Source organism: Thalassophryne amazonica, chromosome 22, assembly GCF_902500255.1.
Source record: "Thalassophryne amazonica chromosome 22, fThaAma1.1, whole genome shotgun sequence".
NCBI classification, from domain to species: domain Eukaryota; kingdom Metazoa; phylum Chordata; class Actinopteri; order Batrachoidiformes; family Batrachoididae; genus Thalassophryne; species Thalassophryne amazonica.
In genome coordinates, this window is record NC_047124.1 from 38,683,979 (window position 1) to 38,701,478 (window position 17,500).

Genomic DNA, 17,500 nt, shown 5'->3' on the forward strand with positions numbered 1-17,500 from the left:
TTGTGGGGGAGTTCAGAACAGTGTTTGATCACCCTAACAGAGGAGAGACCGCTTCAACAATGCTGCTGTCAATGCGACAGGGGCGCCAGTGCGCAGCCGAATATGCAGTCGACTTCCGCATCGCGGCTGCGAGGTCCGGCTGGAATAACGTTGCGCTCCGCGCCACCTTCATAAACGGACTGTCATCAGTCCTGAAGGAGCATCTGGTAGCTAAGGAAGAACCGCGGGATTTAGATGGGCTTATCGATCTCGTTATACGGTTAGACAATCGGTTGGAGGAGCGCCGTTGGGAGCGAGGCGAAGGACGTGGCTGGATACGCGCCGTCCCTCTCCCTTCTGGGTTCGAAAAGGGGCCGCCCTCCCCACGCTCCACAGCCGCAGCGCTCCGTGGGGCAACAGCTCCCCCTGCTGACGTTGTTAGGGAAACGCACAGGGCCAAAATGAGGAGGCTGGTCCGCGGGGAGTGTTTTCTCTGCAGCTCAAAGGAGCACATACAGAAAAACTGCCCCAAACGGCCACAACGACAACAACCGCCCTTAGAGACTGGGCTAAGAGGGGGTCACGACATTCACGTGGGACACACACAGATTGCCACACGACTCCCAGTTACAATCCTGAGCGGGGATTTAACCCTTCAAGCCCCAGCACTGGTGGACACGGGGTCAGAAGGGAATTTGCTAGACAGCAGATGGGCAAGGGAGGTAGGGCTCCCTCTGGTGGCGCTTCCTTCACCATTGCAGGTGTGGGCACTAGATGGCACCCTCCTCCCTTTAATCACACACAAGACACAACCAGTAACTCTGGTGGTGTCTGGAAACCATCGGGAGGAGACTGAGTTTTTTGTAACTCCTTCTACCTCCCGCGTGATTTTGGGCTTCCCATGGATGCTGAAGCACAATCCCCGGATTGATTGGCCGTCTGGGGTGGTGGTTCAGTGGGGCGAAACCTGCCATCGGGTGTGTTTAGGATCCTCGGTTCCTCCCGGTTTACATGCTAAGGAGGAGGTCAAAGTCCCTCCCAATCTGACGGCGGTGCCGGTTGAGTACCATGACCTTGCTGACGTCTTCAGCAAGGATCTGGCACTCACCCTTCCCCCGCACCGTCCGTACGATTGTGCCATTGATTTGGTTCCAGGCGCTGAGTTCCCGTCCAGCAGGCTGTACAACCTCTCACGACCTGAGCGCGAATCAATGGAGACCTACATCCGGGACTCATTAGCTGCCGGGCTGATCCGGAACTCCACCTCCCCGATGGGTGCAGGTTTCTTTTTTGTGGGCAAGAAAGATGGCGGACTCCGTCCATGCATTGATTACGGGGGGCTGAATGAGATTACGGTTCGCAACCGATACCCGTTGCCATTGTTGGATTCCGTGTTCACCCCCCTGCATGGAGCCAAAATCTTTACTATGTTGGATCTTGGAAATGCGTATCACCTGGTTCGGATCCGGAAGGGAGACGAATGGAAGACGGCATTTAACACCCCGTTAGGTCACTTTGAGTACCTGGTCATGCGGTTCGGCCTCACTAACGCCCCCGCGACGTTCCAAGCTTTGGTAAATGACGTCTTGCGGGACTTCCTGCACCGATTCGTCTTCGTATATCTGGACGATATTCTCATCTTTTCTCCGGATCCGGAGACCCATGTCCAGCATGTACGTCAGGTCCTGCAGCGGTTGTTAGAGAACCGGCTGTTTGTGAAGGGCGAGAAGTGCGAGTTCCACCACACGTCTTTGTCCTTCCTGGGGTTTATCATCTCCTCTAACTCCGTCGCCCCTGATCCGGCCAAGGTTGCGGCGGTGAGAGATTGGCCCCAACCAACAAGCCGTAGGAAGCTACAACAGTTCCTCGGCTTCGCTAATTTCTATAGGAGGTTCATTAAGGGCTACAGTCAGGTAGTTAGCCCCCTGACAGCCCTGACCTCTCCAAAAGTCCCCTTCACCTGGTCGGATCGGTGCGAAGCTGCGTTCAAGGAGTTGAAACGATGGTTCTCTACTGTGCCAGTTTTGGTGCAGCCCGACCCTAGCCGCCAGTTCGTGGTTGAAGTGGACGCCTCTGACTCAGGGATAGGAGCCGTGCTATCCCAGAGCGGAGAGACCGATAAGGTTCTTCACCCGTGTGCCTACTTTTCTCGCAGGTTGACCCCGGCTGAACGGAACTATGACGTCGGCAATCGAGAACTCCTTGCGGTGAAAGAGGCTCTTGAGGAGTGGAGACACCTGTTGGAGGGAGCGTCTGTGCCGTTCACGGTTTTCACTGACCATCGGAACCTGGAGTATATCAGGACCGCCAAACGGCTGAACCCCAGGCAAGCCCGCTGGTCACTGTTCTTCGGACGTTTTGACTTCCGGATCACCTATCGCCCCGGGACTAAGAACCAGAGGTCGGATGCCTTGTCCCGGGTACACGAAGAGGAGGTCAAAACTGCACTGTCGGATCCACCGGAGCCCATCCTGCCTGAGTCCACTATCGTGGCCTCACCCTCACCTGGGACGTGGAGAAGATCGTCCGGGAGGCCCTGGCACGGAGCCCGGACCCCGGAACTGGTCCGAAGAACCGTCTGTACGTCCCACCAGAGGCCAGAGCTGCAGTCTTGGACTTCTGTCACGGTTCCAAGCTCTCCTGTCATCCAGGGGTGCGAAGGACCGTGGCAGTTGTCCGGCAGCGCTTCTGGTGGGCGTCTATGGAGGCCGACGTCCGGGAGTACATCCAGGCCTGCACCACCTGTGTCAGGGGCAAGGCAGACCACAAAAGGTCCCAAGGACTTCTCCAGCCGCTTCCTGTGCCTCATCGCCCCTGGTCCCATATTGGCCTGGATTTCGTCACGGGCCTCCCGCCGTCCCAGGGCAACACCACCATCTTCACGATAGTGGACCGATTCTCCAAGGCGGCCCACTTCGTGGCCCTCCCGAAGCTCCCAACAGTCCAGGAGACAGCAGACCTCCTGGTCCACCACGTCGTCCGTCTGCATGGGATACCCACCGACATCGTCTCTGATCGTGGTCCCCAGTTCTCCTCACACGTCTGGAGGAGCTTCTGCCGGGAACTGGGGGCCACTGTGAGCCTCTCGTCTGGGTATCACCCGCAGACCAATGGACAGGCAGAACGGGCCAATCAGGAATTGGAGCAAGCCCTGCGCTGTGTGACGTCCGCACACCCGACGGCCTGGAGTGAACATCTGGCCTGGATCGAGTATGCGCATAACAGCCAGGTGTCCTCTGTCACCGGCCTCTCCCCATTTGAGGTGTGTTTGGGGTATCAGCCCCCGTTGTTTCCCGTGGTGGAGGGAGAGGTCGGTGTGCCCTCGGTCCAGGCCCACCTGCGCAAGTGCCGTCGGGTGTGGCGCTCCGCCCGTTCTGCCTTGTTGAAGGCCCGGACGAGGGCGAAGACCCATGCAGACCGCCGGCGATCCCCGGCCCCTGCTTACCAGCCTGGGCAGGAGGTGTGGCTATCCACGAAGGACATCCCCCTCCAGGTGGACTCCCCGAAACTCAAGCACAGATATATCGGACCATGCAAAATCCTCAAAGTCCTCAGTCCTGCCGAAGTGAAGCTCCAACTCCCGGCTTCACTGCGGATCCACCCGGTCTTTCATGTTTCCAGGATCAAACCTCACCACACCTCACCCCTCTGTGCTCCCGGACTGGCGCCGCCTCCTGCTCGGATCATCGACGGGGAGCCGGCTTGGACGGTGCGCTGGCTCCTGGACGTCCGTCGGATGGGACGGGGGTTCCAGTATTTGGTGGACTGGGAGGGGTATGGACCCGAAGAACGCTCCTGGGTGAAGAGGAGCTTCATCCTGGATCCGGCCCTCCTGGCCGATTTCTACCGCCGCCACCCGGATAAGCCTGGTCGTGCGCCAGGAGGCGCCCGTTGAGGGGGGGGTCCTGTTGTGTGGGCCACCAGAAGAGGAGGTACTGCTGGCCCACCACCAGAGGGCGCCCTGCCTGAAGTGCGGGCTTCAGGCACGAGAGGGCGCTGCCGCCACAGACACCGCCGGGGGTGACAGCTGTCACTCATTATCTCTTGACAGCTGTCACCCATCTACATCATCTCACTCCATAAAGACCAGACGTCATCTCCACCTCGTTGCCGAGATATCGTACCTCTATGCAGGTAACTTTCTCTGCCTGTATTAATTGATTCCAAGAGCTATTGTGTTGCAGCTGTCAACCAGAGGACCGGCGTGGGTCACGACTGTTTCGTCCTACGTCCCGTCAGATAAGTGGTTAAACAGACGCTGCACGAGTGTGTGTTAGAGGTGGAGGTGGCATTCCCACCGTTGTTGTTACGGGGTGTACACACACCCACACTTGACTGTCTTTGCTCTTCGCCAGCAGTACCAGATCCGACAGTCGGGGACGGTGATCACCTGGGAATTCGGGACTTGGCGGCTCCAGTATTCACCAGGTTCGGTGGCGGCGGAAATCGTGTGGTTCCGGCTCTTCTCAGGACAGACGTCTTCTATCCTCGAGCCTGCCCACACGTCACCTTTGTGGATTGACTGTTATCAGATTCTGAGATTGTCTGTGTATTCATTGTGCACCTTCACAACATTAAATTGTTACTTTTTTGGCTCATCTATTGACCGTTCATTTGCGCCCCCTGTTGTGGGTCCGTGTCACTACACTTTCACAACATTTATGCGGACATTCCACTGTTTAAGGACATTTTTTAATGAAAGACGTGCGCGCAAATTCGCCGAGTCGTTTCCGTGACAACGCCGCAAATCCGTCTGCGCCGCGACAGGAAAAACACCTCCGTGTTGAAAACCATTTGTAAAATTCAGGCGGCTTTTGATGGCTTTCAACAAGTGAGTAACTGAGAAATTGTTTAACAGCTTGGGCATGTTCCAACTTGTCCGTTAAGGTTTCCAACGGAGGTGTTTTTCCTGTCGCGACCCCCCGCGGTCGGGTCCGGCCCGACATGCGACTCTGCCCACACGTTCTTTCATTACAAAATGTCCGTTAACAATGGAATGTCCGAATAAACTCCTCATGCCGACTTCTTCTGAAAGTTCTCTGTTCTCTGACGACTTACTGGGTCAACAGAGCCTGAAATGTGGAAGTTTTCAACTTGAAACGGCGAGACACTGCCGCCTTGAAGCGCAGATCGCCGTCAGGCGCCATGGGCCGTCCTTAAAGCGACACTACCAGACCAAAATCTCTCATCAGCCGTTAAAACTTTTACCGAAAACCAGCTGAATTTATCGAATGGTGTCCACTCAGTTGTGCCTTACAGTTTTTTGAAAAAATTTTGATCAAACAAAGCAGCAGTCTCTGAGCCATTCCTAAACAATGAAAAAACAACGAGAGGGTGGGCGACTCCTCACTCAAAGACTGCCCACAGGCGAATGACGTAACCGACAGGCGTGAAAAAACTCTCGCATGCCCACGAGGGTTCAAGCATGTCTGATGTAATCACACGTGATTCAAATCCATATGGGTTTTGAAAAAAATAATAAGGTCGGATACTTTTCTCACAGACCTTATATATATATATATATATATATATATATATATATATATATATATATATATATATATATATATATATATATATATATATATATATATATATGTGTGTGTATACATGGACATCCGTACCGACCACCCCACGCAGTTCGGCACGTTTATGAGCCACGGATTAATTGGCGAGTTTACACAAGTGTGGTTTCATGTCATGGAGGTGCTGCACTCACAGGCTTTTAAAAAAAGGCCTCACTGAGAGATTGTAGCTCCTGCTACAGCTTCACACTCACGCAGCCTGTTACAGCCTTGCGCTTTTCACAGACAGGGTCAGCACACATCTTGATCCACCCACACAAAGAATCTTTAACATTAAGAGCTGAGGACAAAGTGTGTACAACCCCAATTCCAATGAAGTTGGGACATTGTGTGAAATGTCAATAAAAACAGAATCCAATGATTTTCAAATCCTCTTCAACCTATATTCAATTAAATACACCACAAAGACAAGATATTTAATGTTCAAACTGATAAACTTTGTTGTTTTTGTGCAAATATTTGCTCATTTTGAAATGGATGCCTGCAACAGGTTTCCAAAAAGCTGGGACAGTGGTATGTTTCCCACTGTGTTACATCACCTTTCCTTCTAACAACACTCAATAAGTGTTTGGGAACTGAGGACACTAATTGTTGAAGCTTTGTAGGTGGAATTCTTTCCCATTCTTGCTTGATGTACGACTTCAGTTGTTCAACAGTCCGGGGTCTCTGTTGTCGTATTTTGCGCTTCATAATGCGCCACACATTTTCAGTGGGTGACAGGTCTGGACTGCAGGCAGGCCAGTCTAGTACCCGCACTCTTTTACTATGAAGCCACGCTGTTGTAACACGTGCAGAATGTGGCTTGGCATTGTCTTGCTGAAATAAGCAGGGACGTCCCTGAAAAAGACGTTGCTTGGATGGCAGCATGTGTTGCTCCAAAACCTGGATGTACCTTTCAGCATTGATGGTGCCATCACAGATGTGTAAGTTGTCCATGCCATGGGCACTAACACACCCCCATACCATGACAGATGTGTAAGTTGTCCATGCCATGGGCACTAACACATCCCCATACCATCACAGATGGTAACAATCTGGATGGTCTTTTTCTTCTTTTGTCCAGATGACACGACGTCCATGATTTCCAAAAAAAATTTGAAATCTGGACTCATCAGACCACAGCACACTTTTCCACTTTGTGTCTGTCCATTTTAAATGAGCTCGGGCCCAGAGAAGGCGGCGGTGTTTCTGGATGTTGTTGATGTTTGGCTTTCACTTTGCATGGTAGCGACAAACTGTGTTACCTGACAATGGTTTTCTGAAGTGTTCCTGAGCCCACGCGGTAAGATCCTTTACACAATGATGTTGGTTTTTAATGCAGTGCCGCCTGAGGGATCGAAGGTCACGGGCATTCAATGTTGGTTTTCGGCCTTGCCGCTTACGTGTAGAAAGTTCTCCAGATTCTCTGAATCTTCTGATTATAGTATGGACTGTAGATGATGGAATCCATAAATTCCTTGCAATTGAACATTGAGAAACATTGTTCTTAAACTGTTGGACTATTTTTTCATGCAGTTGTTCACAAAGTGGTGATCCTCACCCCATCTTTGCTTGTGTACGGCTGAGACTTTTGGGGATGCTCCTTTTATACCCAATCATGACACTCACATTTAGGCTGAATTTCAATTCTACCCCTCGGCCCTTCCTCTTACCCCTTCCCCTCCGTTTTGCGCGGGCACGACAGACAGAGGGGTGTCTCAATTCTCCTTTTGGAGTGAGGTGGAGGGGAAGGTGGATGGCTTCAAACCCCTCCGTTTGGAGTGAATCTGGATGCACTCTCCGTTTTGAGGGGTAGGAGGAGCTTACCGCTGTCTCCATAGAAACAAACATGGCGCCGAAAGAGCTGCACAAATGAAGCGGCTTTCATTACAAATTACACTGTTTAGAAAGTTATAACTTGCCATAAAACTTTACAGGCAGTTGTCTATGACAGCAACATGTCTGCTGCTGGATGCATGTTGTGTATATTGTCGTTCTGAAGAATATCGTAACTTCGCTCGTGTGCTGAGGCGTTATAATGCACATACACACGAACGCTACGATAAGACACTTTTATATCTCACAACGGAGAAAATCATGATAAAGGATAAGCAGGTTAATTTGTATGTTCATTAATCTTTGGATAATAGCGCCTCCTGCTGTTGGATTTCAAGGTCTGTAACATGTGTGTGTATTTAGTAAACAAACAGGAGCCCTGAACACACTCGACTCCTAATAAGAAAATGAGGCAGAAAATGAGGAGAAGTTTCATCAATGTTGGAAAATATCTACACACACATGTACATGTGTAACACACAACCTGACGTCCTGACAGACTGATATTATCTGTCAAGGACATTTCTAAAGGAAATAGGGCTGGATGTAAAAAATGGGAGAATTTGAAAAAAAAAAATCAGGTGAAGAGAACTAGATGCAGCCCAGAACATACATACAGGTGCTGGACATATAATTAGAATATCATGAAAAGGTGGATTTATTTGTCATTCATTCAAAAAGTCAAACTTGTATCATGTAGACATTCATTACACACAGACTGATATATTTCAAGTGTTTAATTATTTTAATTACTAATTCATTACTAATCAATCAATTAATGATTAATCAAAAATACTTACTATTACTAAATTACTATTATTGATTATTATTAGTATTAACATTAATCAATTACTAATTAATTAATTATACTATTTATTACTATAAATTACAAATTAACTACATTAATTAACATGACATGATTGTGATGTGTTGAAGAAATCTGCGACTTCTATTTCTTTGCATTTACACAGAAAGGCGAGAAAATAAAAAGAGCAAACAGGCGACTGCAACAAGTTGCGTTTCAGTTGTCATGTTAACAAACAGTGAAGACGGCAGTTTGACACGGGCAGGTTTTTTTTTTTCTCCTATGGCGGAGGGGTGTCTCAATTCATAGGACTAGAGGTGTACCCCTTCACCTTACCCCTTGTTTTAAAGGGGTAGGCGTAAGGGTAGGGCCAAGGGGAAGGGGTACAAAAGAGAATTGAGATTGGTGGTTAGTGTCCTCAGTTCCCAAACGCTTATTGAGTGTTGTTAGAAGGAAAGGTGATGTAACACAGTGGGAAACATACCACTGTCCCAGCTTTTTAGAAACATGTTGCAGGCATCCATTTAAAAATGAGCAAATATTTGCACAAAAACAATAAAGTTTATCAGTTTGAACATTAAATATCTTGTCTCTGTGGTGTATTCAATTGAATATAGGTTGAAGAGGATTTGAAAATCATTGTATTTAGTTTTATTTACATTTTACACAACGTCCCAACTTCATTGGAATTGGGGTTGTAGTCAATGTCATAACCTCCCATATTGCCCTGTGCCTGCTACGGTTCCGGTCCGGCAAGGTGAAGGTGGGATTTAAGGCATTGAAAGTGCTTCTTGTGTTGGACTGTGGAGGGGACATTCTGTGACGGATGCTGAGAGGGAAGAGCTGGCAGAGCAAGACCAGTTCTGCTGGTGATGATCTAGCTATGGTTCAATTGTTTGATCTCATTAGCAGTGTTATGCTGCCCCCTGTTGATTGTCAGTCAGTTTGACACAGTTGAACAGTGTGTTTAATGTGGTTTGACTTCATGTTGAATTTGTCAGTCTGAAACTGGAGCATCATTTGTCAAATGAAACATGTCCCTCACATCCCTGAATGTTTTTTGGAGGTGTCCCATCTGCTTCAGTGCTGGACATCTGTAGAACGTTTCCATCTTTTCTTGCACCCATATGTTTCAGCCATGAACGGCTGCAACCAAACGAGCTCCAACATTAGAATGTGTTTACAAAGATTAATCTCTGAACTATGTTTTAAAAAAAAAAGCTTCCTTGAGAATATTTCTGTTAGGGTTAGATGACTGCTTCCACTGCACAAGGAGGGGTTTACAGCAACAAAATCTAAATAAACTGTAAAATAACTGATTATACACTTAGCCTTACCTTAGCCTAGCCTTCCTCCTCTGTTGCAGTTATGGCTGTCTGAAGAAGTGCATTCAGATCTTCTGGTTTTGTAGTGGCTGTGATGGATAATGTGGGATGCCTTTGACATGTAAAAATAATTTTTTTTTTTTTTAAATGGTCTTTTACGGTGTATTTTTTTTCCAACAGGGTAAAATTTTGACCATGCTGCTGACTGAATGAAAATAAGAACCTTCTTTTTACTGCATCACCCACAGCTAATTTCAACTGTTGTTTTCAGACAGAGGCCATGCTGAAAACTGCTGAGGACCTGGTGGGTCCCTATGTTTGGGGTCAGTATGACATCCTGGTTCTGCCACCATCTTTTCCCTACGGAGGCATGGAGAACCCCTGCCTGACCTATGCCACGCCCACTCTGCTGGTACAGATGCACCTTCACCTACAGACGCCTTTGCACACGAACCCAAAACTCTTTACTGATATGTGATGGCAGCCGACTGCTGTTACACATGTGGACAACTTGTAAATTTTCTTTTTTGTCTTGTAAAAACTCAGAAATGCAGGAAGTTCTTTAAACTCACTCATAGACAGTATTTACAAATCAATCTGTAGGTACGAGCAGTTCTTGCATGAGGACAGACGTCGGCTTGCAGTCAGACTGTGGTGAAGATAGCTTCTTTTTTTTAATATTTATTTGTATTTCCTTTTTCCAAAACCAAACAACATCTTTTTTTTTTCAAAAAACGTCCAAAATCATAGGCCCTACAAAATAATAATAACAAAAAAAAATGGTGTGTGACACCTATTATCATGGAGTCCTGCCTTAATAGATGTTAATTGACTAGTTGGATTTGTGGCATATAAAAGTAAGTTATCTGCATACAGAGCAACCCTAAGCTGTGTTCTCTGTGTAAAATAGTTGGAATTTACATTATTAGTACAGACAGAAGCTGAGGGGGGATGTATACAAGAGACGAATCCAAGAAATAAATCTATCGCCAAAACCAGATTTCTTCAGGACTGTGAAAAGGTACTCCCAGTGCACTCTATCAAATGCCTTTTCAGCATCCAATGAAATTACCACTTCACGGAGATTACTATGGTGTTTGCAGTACAGTATATTGAAAAGGGGACATATATTAAAAAGGAATGCCTTCCTTGGATAAAAACCAGTCTGTTCATTTGATATAATAGGAGGGAGGATTCCATCTATACGGGATGCTAACACTTTGGCCAAAACTTTTACATCTACATTAAGAAGGCTAATAAGTCTATAAGAAGCATCTGATCTTTTTTCTGTTGAACAGTAATGAAATGGAGGCCTGTCTCAGCGTTGTGGGGAGAGAACCCTGTTCCAATGATTCCTCAAAATGAACAAAAGTAACAAGGCTAATTTCATATGAAACTTCTTAGAAAAATCAGAAGGGACTCCATCAGGGCCCGGGGATTTGCCTGACTGTAATGATTTAATGGAGGATAAAATCTCTTCCAGATTAAGGGGATCATCAACTTTGACTGCTTTTAAAGTATCAACTGCAGGGATTTCTAGGTCATCAAAGAATTGGTGCATACGTATTTTCAGAGTTGGGAGAGTGGCATAAAATGATGTAAGAACAGAATTAAATTCAGTTGGGTCAGATGTCAAAGTACCTGATGTATTTTTTTATTTGTACAATTTGGCAGGTGGCAGCCTGCCGCCTAAGATGGTGGGCCAATAAGAGAGTAGCTTTATCACCATATTCATGAGAGTTACCACGAGACTGGAGTAAGACCTGCTCAGCCTCCCTCCTCAACATCAAAAAGGTATCGATAGAAGATGAAATATCCTCACAGAAGGTAGAATCAGGGAGTTGCAAGGGGTTTAATCTCCAAGGAGGTCCAGATGTATGGTGAGGAGACAAAGCAATATCAAGAGCCAAAGGAGCATGATCTGAGAGAGTAACTGGAAGATGTTCAGAATTATGAATTTTTTTTATATTAAAGAGCCATTATTAAAAAAAAAAAAAATCTATAGGAAAATATTTGGGATGTCCATTGTAGATCAGGTCACTCCTCTTACGTGCCTCAGAAATCACCAAATCTTTCATTTGGAAGTGATGAAAGCACAGGATAACTGGTCGGGGCTTTCCTCCGTGATCCGGTTTAGGAGCTAAACTCCGGTGCACCCTGCCCAATTCCAGCAGTGAAGCGAGCTCCTCTGTTCCATAAACATCGCCGAGGAGTTGGGAGAAAAACCAGAAGGGTGCAGAACCTCAGTAGCTTCAGGTAAAAACCTACAATCCGAACATTCTGGCGTCTGCTGCGTCCTTCCAGGTCTGCTATCTTGGATTTTAACCACTCGTCTTTTCAGAGTACAGAGTGTTCGGCCCTGAGCTGGTCAAAATTAGTGTGCACAGATTCAAGAGAATCAATGTATATACCTTCGCACTGCAGACTGGACACTGTCTATCTTGGAGAACAAACTTTCAAAAGAAGGCTTCAGGTGCGCCGACGGCTCAGCCCTGTGGTCTTCAGCAGAATATCAGCCTTTATTGTCATTCTACACACATACAACTAAATCTGTCCTCTGCATTTAACCGTCTTAATTACAGTTAGACACAATCCAACCACTAGGGGCAGTGAGGAGCCACCGTCTGGCACCCAGGGACCAACTCCAGATGAAGAGACGCTGCCTTGGTCGGGCAGAGAAAGGAGCAGACCCTAAATAAACAGATTTTTGATTGTGGAAGGAAACTGGAGGAAACCCACACAGACACGGAGAGAACATGTAAACTCCACACAGAAAGGACGGGAAGCGATCCCATGGCCTTCTTGCTAACCACTAAGCCACTTGGACATTTTTTCAGGTGATCAGAAAGAGGAAAATAGGAAAAATAAAACGGGGATTCCAGACAAAAAGTACGAGTTTACAAGGCAAAAATGAAATAGTACAGCGGAGCGAGCAGAACACACGCCTACTCTCTAAATACCATACCGGAGGTCCTTTGGAAGACAAAGTTTAAGAGTTTGTAGATTTTCAAGGACGTTCTGAGAATTTGATTGCAATGACCTCTGTCAGTCTGTTTGACTCGAGGACTTTTGACTGGAGGTCTTGTGGACATCTCAGTGTCCCTGTGACCATGTTTTGATGATTCATGAAGTCATAAATTAATCTTTACAGAGCTAAAATCTAAAACTGTCTACAGTGATCTAAGAAGTGTCCACTGTCTGTCTTCCGTTGGTCCCGTTCGTAAAAGGACTGCATTTATATCGTGCTTTTCCATCTGCATTGGACACTGAAAATGCTTTACAATAATGCCTCACATTCACCCTAATGTCAAGCTGCTGCTGTACAAGGTGCCCACTACACACCAGGAGCAACTAGGGGATTAAGGACCTTGCCCAAGGGCCCTTAGTGATTTTCCAGTCAGGCTGGGATTTGAACCGAGGATCCTCTGGTCTCACACCCAACGCTTAACCACTAGACCATCACCTCCCCTCATCATTAATTTGTCATTAATTGTTCTCTCTCTGTGTGTCTGATGTTGCAGGCAGGAGACAAGTCTCTGTCCAATGTGAGTACAAAGCTTCTCTTGTGTTCATGTCATATATATGCGTGTGTGTGTATATATATATATATATATATATATATATATTAGGGGTGTCACGATTTCGATATTTCATCGAAATCGATCGAAATTACGTCATGGTCTCGAGCCTCGAAGTCAAAAAGGGGATCGACGATCCCGCCCCCTAAGCTGCGCAAGCACGCACGCGACGCAGTACACTGTAGCTGACGCCGCTAGTTTGCTAACCTGCAGAGTATGTCACCATGGCAAGTGCAGATAAGGACGCCTTACTGGAGCTGGAAGCCGCTCCTGCTTCTCTTAAATCAGCAGTATGGAAATATTTTGCGTTCGCAGTGAGTTATGTCGACAGCGTTCGTGTTGTCGACAAGAAGACAACAGTGTGCAAAATGTGCTACACGCGTGTGCCTTACCCGGCTACGGGAAACACAACGAACATGGCTGGACACATTCGCCGTCATCACAAAGATGTTGATTTGGCTGGAAAAACATCATCATTGGTCCAGCCAACTTCGTTTGTAATGAAACTTGCACAGACCTCAGCTCGCGCTAAAGCAATAACTAACGCTATAGGGCTATTCATAGCAGCAGACCTGCAGCCTTATTCAGTGGTGGAAAACGCTGGGTTTAAACATTTAATTAGCGTACTTGAGCCGCGCTACAGTATTCCCAGCAGATCGCATCTTACAACCAAATTGTTGCCCTCCATGTATGAAGATGCTAAAGAAAAAGTTTTGAGGGGTCTAAGCACTGCAGAGTTAGTTGCCATAACAACAGATGGCTGGACCTCAAGAGCAACTGAGAGCTACATTACCGTGACAGCACACTACGTCAATAATGATTGGGAGATTGAAAGTCCAGTACTTCAAACTCGCCCTATCTATGAACAGTGATGGGAATAACGGCGTTGAAATAAACGGCGTTACTAACGCCGTTACTTTTTTCAGTAACGATTAATCTAACTAATTACTGTGACTGTCACTATAACGCCGTTACCACTACCGACACCCCGTTACTGCGCGTTACTGAAGCCGCTCAATAATCTTTTTTTTTTTTTTTTACTTCACGCATACAGACACAGGACTCTCAGGCGCAAGTGTGTGTGTCTTGTCAGTGTGTGTGTGTGTGTGTGTGTGTGTGAGTGACAAAGGAGGGGAGGGTGAGATAACCGCCTAAGCAATAATGATTGGCTAAGGTATAGTAAGATTACGTCTTCAGCCAATCAGAGAAACTAGGTGGGTGGGTGTTTAGAGCGCATGCATAGTGGAGGGTGTTTACAACGCATAGCGAGAGATGGCGAGTGAGGAGGATTCAAGTGTGAAGACAGCGTTTGCCAGATGGAAATACGGACACTACTTTAACCACGTTGAGGTCAAAGGTAAAAATGTACACGTCGAGTGTACATTATGTCCCCGAGCAAAAACTTTGTCCACGTCTTGTGTAAGCAACTCCAACCTACTGAAACACCTGTCGACGGCTCACGCTTCCGCTAAACTAGTGGCCCAAGAAGACCAAGACACAGGTAGCAGGGCTGGTGTTAACGTGGGGTCCGCTAACAAAGGGCACAGTGAAGGACCCTCACTGTGTAAGCAGCAAAAGCTTGATTTTTGTGCTTCAGCTCCCCAAAAACTAATGCAGACAGAGCTCTATGACTTGATAGGGAGATATATTGTGGAGAACATGCTGCCGATGTCAACAGTGGAGTCAGACTCCTTCAGGGCTCTGATAGGGAAAATACAGAGAAAAGGAGGCGTCGGCCCGCCTTGTAGAAAGACATTTTCGAAATACATTGATGCCGAATATGTTAAAATGAATGCTGAGCTCAAAAAAGAATTTGAACAGCTGGAATATTTGGCAGCTACTGCAGACATATGGACTGCACACAATAAAAGCTACCTTGGTGTAACTGCACACTGGATACATCCACCAACAAACATGGAACGAAAAAAAGCTGCCCTGGCATGCCGACGGTTTAAGGGCCGTCATACACACGAGAGTATCGCCACAGAGCTTGACAACATCCACTCATCATATGGCATTTCGCACAAAATAACAGCAACTGTCACTGACAATGGCTCAAATTTCATTAAGGCTTTTAAGAGGTATCAGTCAGTCGAGGAGGATGACTCTGGGGATGAGGAAGATGATGAGGTGACTTTTGTTGACATGAATGATGTCTTGCAAAGCCGTGTTGATGAGGATGACGATGTGATTAATTTACCACCACACTACAGGTGTGCATCACACACACTGAACCTTGTGTCTTGTTCTGACATTGAGAAGTGGATTCTCTCCAGACCAGAGAAGGCAATTTACAGGAGTGCAACTGCAAAATGCACAGCCTTGTGGAATAAGGCCAGCTGTTCCACAGTGGCTGCAGAGGATGTGGTTGCAAAGAAGCTGATAGTGCCTTGCAGTACCAGATGGAATTATTTTTATGAAGCCTTAGCTAGGATCTGTGAGATTCCCATAGTCGACCTCAACACCATCTCATCCAAGTTCGGCTTGAAAGCAATCACAGAAAAAGAGCATCAGCTCCTGAAGGAATATTGCATTGCGATGAAGCCGCTGACAGTCGCCCTAGATATCCTCCAGGGAGAGGACAACTGCTACCACGGCATGCTGCTACCTACCCTGGAGACCTTGATGATGAAAACCCTTGAGCTGAAGAGTGGACTCCAAATACTTGTGAACCTTCCAGAGGCAATTGTTGAGGTAAGAACTACATTTCTGTCTAATACATCCATACGTTGTGAAAATGAATAATATAGAGTATATATTGTACTCATAATGTGTGTGTGTGTGTAGACAGTCAGTCATATGTTCTTTGCTTTATGTCATTTCAGGCGATAAAAACAAGATTTACAGAGGTGCTGGAGAGCGACAGTGCTCTCCTGGCTGCTGTGACTCTGCCCAGGTTCAAGTTACGTTGGCTGCGAACACAAGAAAGAAAGGACAAGGCCAAAGCAGAGCTGCTGGCGGTATGTCGTGCAAGTCTAAGAAATGAAGACCAGCAAAAAGGTACAAGCACCACCACACCCACCCACATGTACCAGCTCAACTGTTGAGGATGCGTTCTTCTCCTTTGATGATGAGGACGACACTTCTGCTACTGCGGAAAGTCAAGTCGCAGATTATTTGAAATCAGGAGCCCAAGGGATGGACTCACTTCATGGATTTCCTCTTATAAAGAGAATTTCCCTGAAGTATAATGCTGCCACTCCATCCAGTGCTCCAGTGGAGAGACTGTTTAGCCTGGGGAAGCTGGTCTTCACCCCAAAGAGGAACAGACTCTCTGACCTCAAATTTGAGAAGCTGCTTCTCCTACGATACAACCACTGGTTTAAGGGCTAAAATGTTGAGATGACTGGGTTGGGTGGATGGATGGAGAGAGGAATGCATGCATGTTTAGAGTTGGATTTAACAAATGCATGAACATTTTCAGTTCAATTTAAAAAGCAGTCCTGTTAAGCTATTTACTTTCTTTAAGAAACAAAATGGAAGCACTTTATGTCCATCTGTTGGCTATAGTTGTGTACTAATTCTGGTAAGTTAGAGTTGCAGTAAATGAAAACCTTTGTGCAGGTCTTTGCTGTTGGTGAGACGACTGGGTTGGCTGGTTGGATAAATGATTGCATACATGCAAGATGAATGAATGCATGTTATGGACTTTAAGTTGGATTTAACAAATCCATATACAATTTCAATTCAGTTTAAATGAGCCTGTTAAATTGTGTACTTTTCTTTTTAAAAACATATTTTGAGAACTGTATGTCCATCCGTTGTCTATAGTTTGCGTTGAGTTGCAATAAATGCAAAGCTCTGTGAATGTACTTGTCTTTGCTGTCCTGCTCTCTATGCATCTGGCTTATGAAACACACTCTGAGAAGGGGGGGAAGGGGGCTAAGAGGCGAGTAACGCAATAGTTACTTTTAGTGGTAACTAGTTACTTTTATAGTGGAGTAACTCAGTTAGTAACTCAGTTACTTTTTGGGAGAAGTAACTAGTAACTATAACTAATTACTTTTTCAAAGTAACGTGCCCAACACTGTTGGTAGCTTAAGGAGCATCTTTCTCCCCACATAAAATTATACCTTAGTTAAAGAAAAATGACAGTTGTCATTCTCAGGGACCAAAAGTTTTATTTTTTTATGTTCAACTGTTGTAGGATAGAGTTTAGTTTGTTATGGCTCTAATTGTTCTATTACTTTGCACATGACTGTTACTGTATTTTTTTTATTATTTTGTTATGTTGCACATTGCTATTTTAATAGCGCACACTGCTGCTACCAAAAAAAACCACTAGATGGCAGCTACCCTCTGTGACCTCTAATTTTTATTATTGTTATATTTGTTTTTGTTGTTCCACTTGACTGAGAAGATTGTTACATTATATCTTAATTAAATTATTAAAATTTTACCATTAGTGCCTAA

General features: G+C 46.1%; 1 protein-coding gene and 1 long non-coding RNA gene across 2 annotated transcripts in view; one reads left to right on the top strand and one right to left on the bottom strand.

Moving 5' to 3' along the window:
• Window positions 1-14,087, bottom strand: part of LOC117504187 — a 28,899-nt gene extending 14,812 nt beyond the window's left edge. Inside the window, exon 1 of the long non-coding RNA XR_004558739.1 lies at window positions 13,955-14,087. This is a non-coding gene — a long non-coding RNA (uncharacterized LOC117504187). The remainder of the gene's footprint in view (window positions 1-13,954) is intronic.
• Window positions 1-17,500, top strand: part of lta4h (leukotriene A4 hydrolase) — a 90,033-nt gene that overhangs the window by 50,057 nt on the left and 22,476 nt on the right. The window contains exons 8-9 of the mRNA XM_034163574.1: window positions 9,781-9,921; window positions 13,031-13,054. Of these exons, the coding sequence (XP_034019465.1) occupies window positions 9,781-9,921; window positions 13,031-13,054 (165 nt within the window). The remainder of the gene's footprint in view (window positions 1-9,780; window positions 9,922-13,030; window positions 13,055-17,500) is intronic.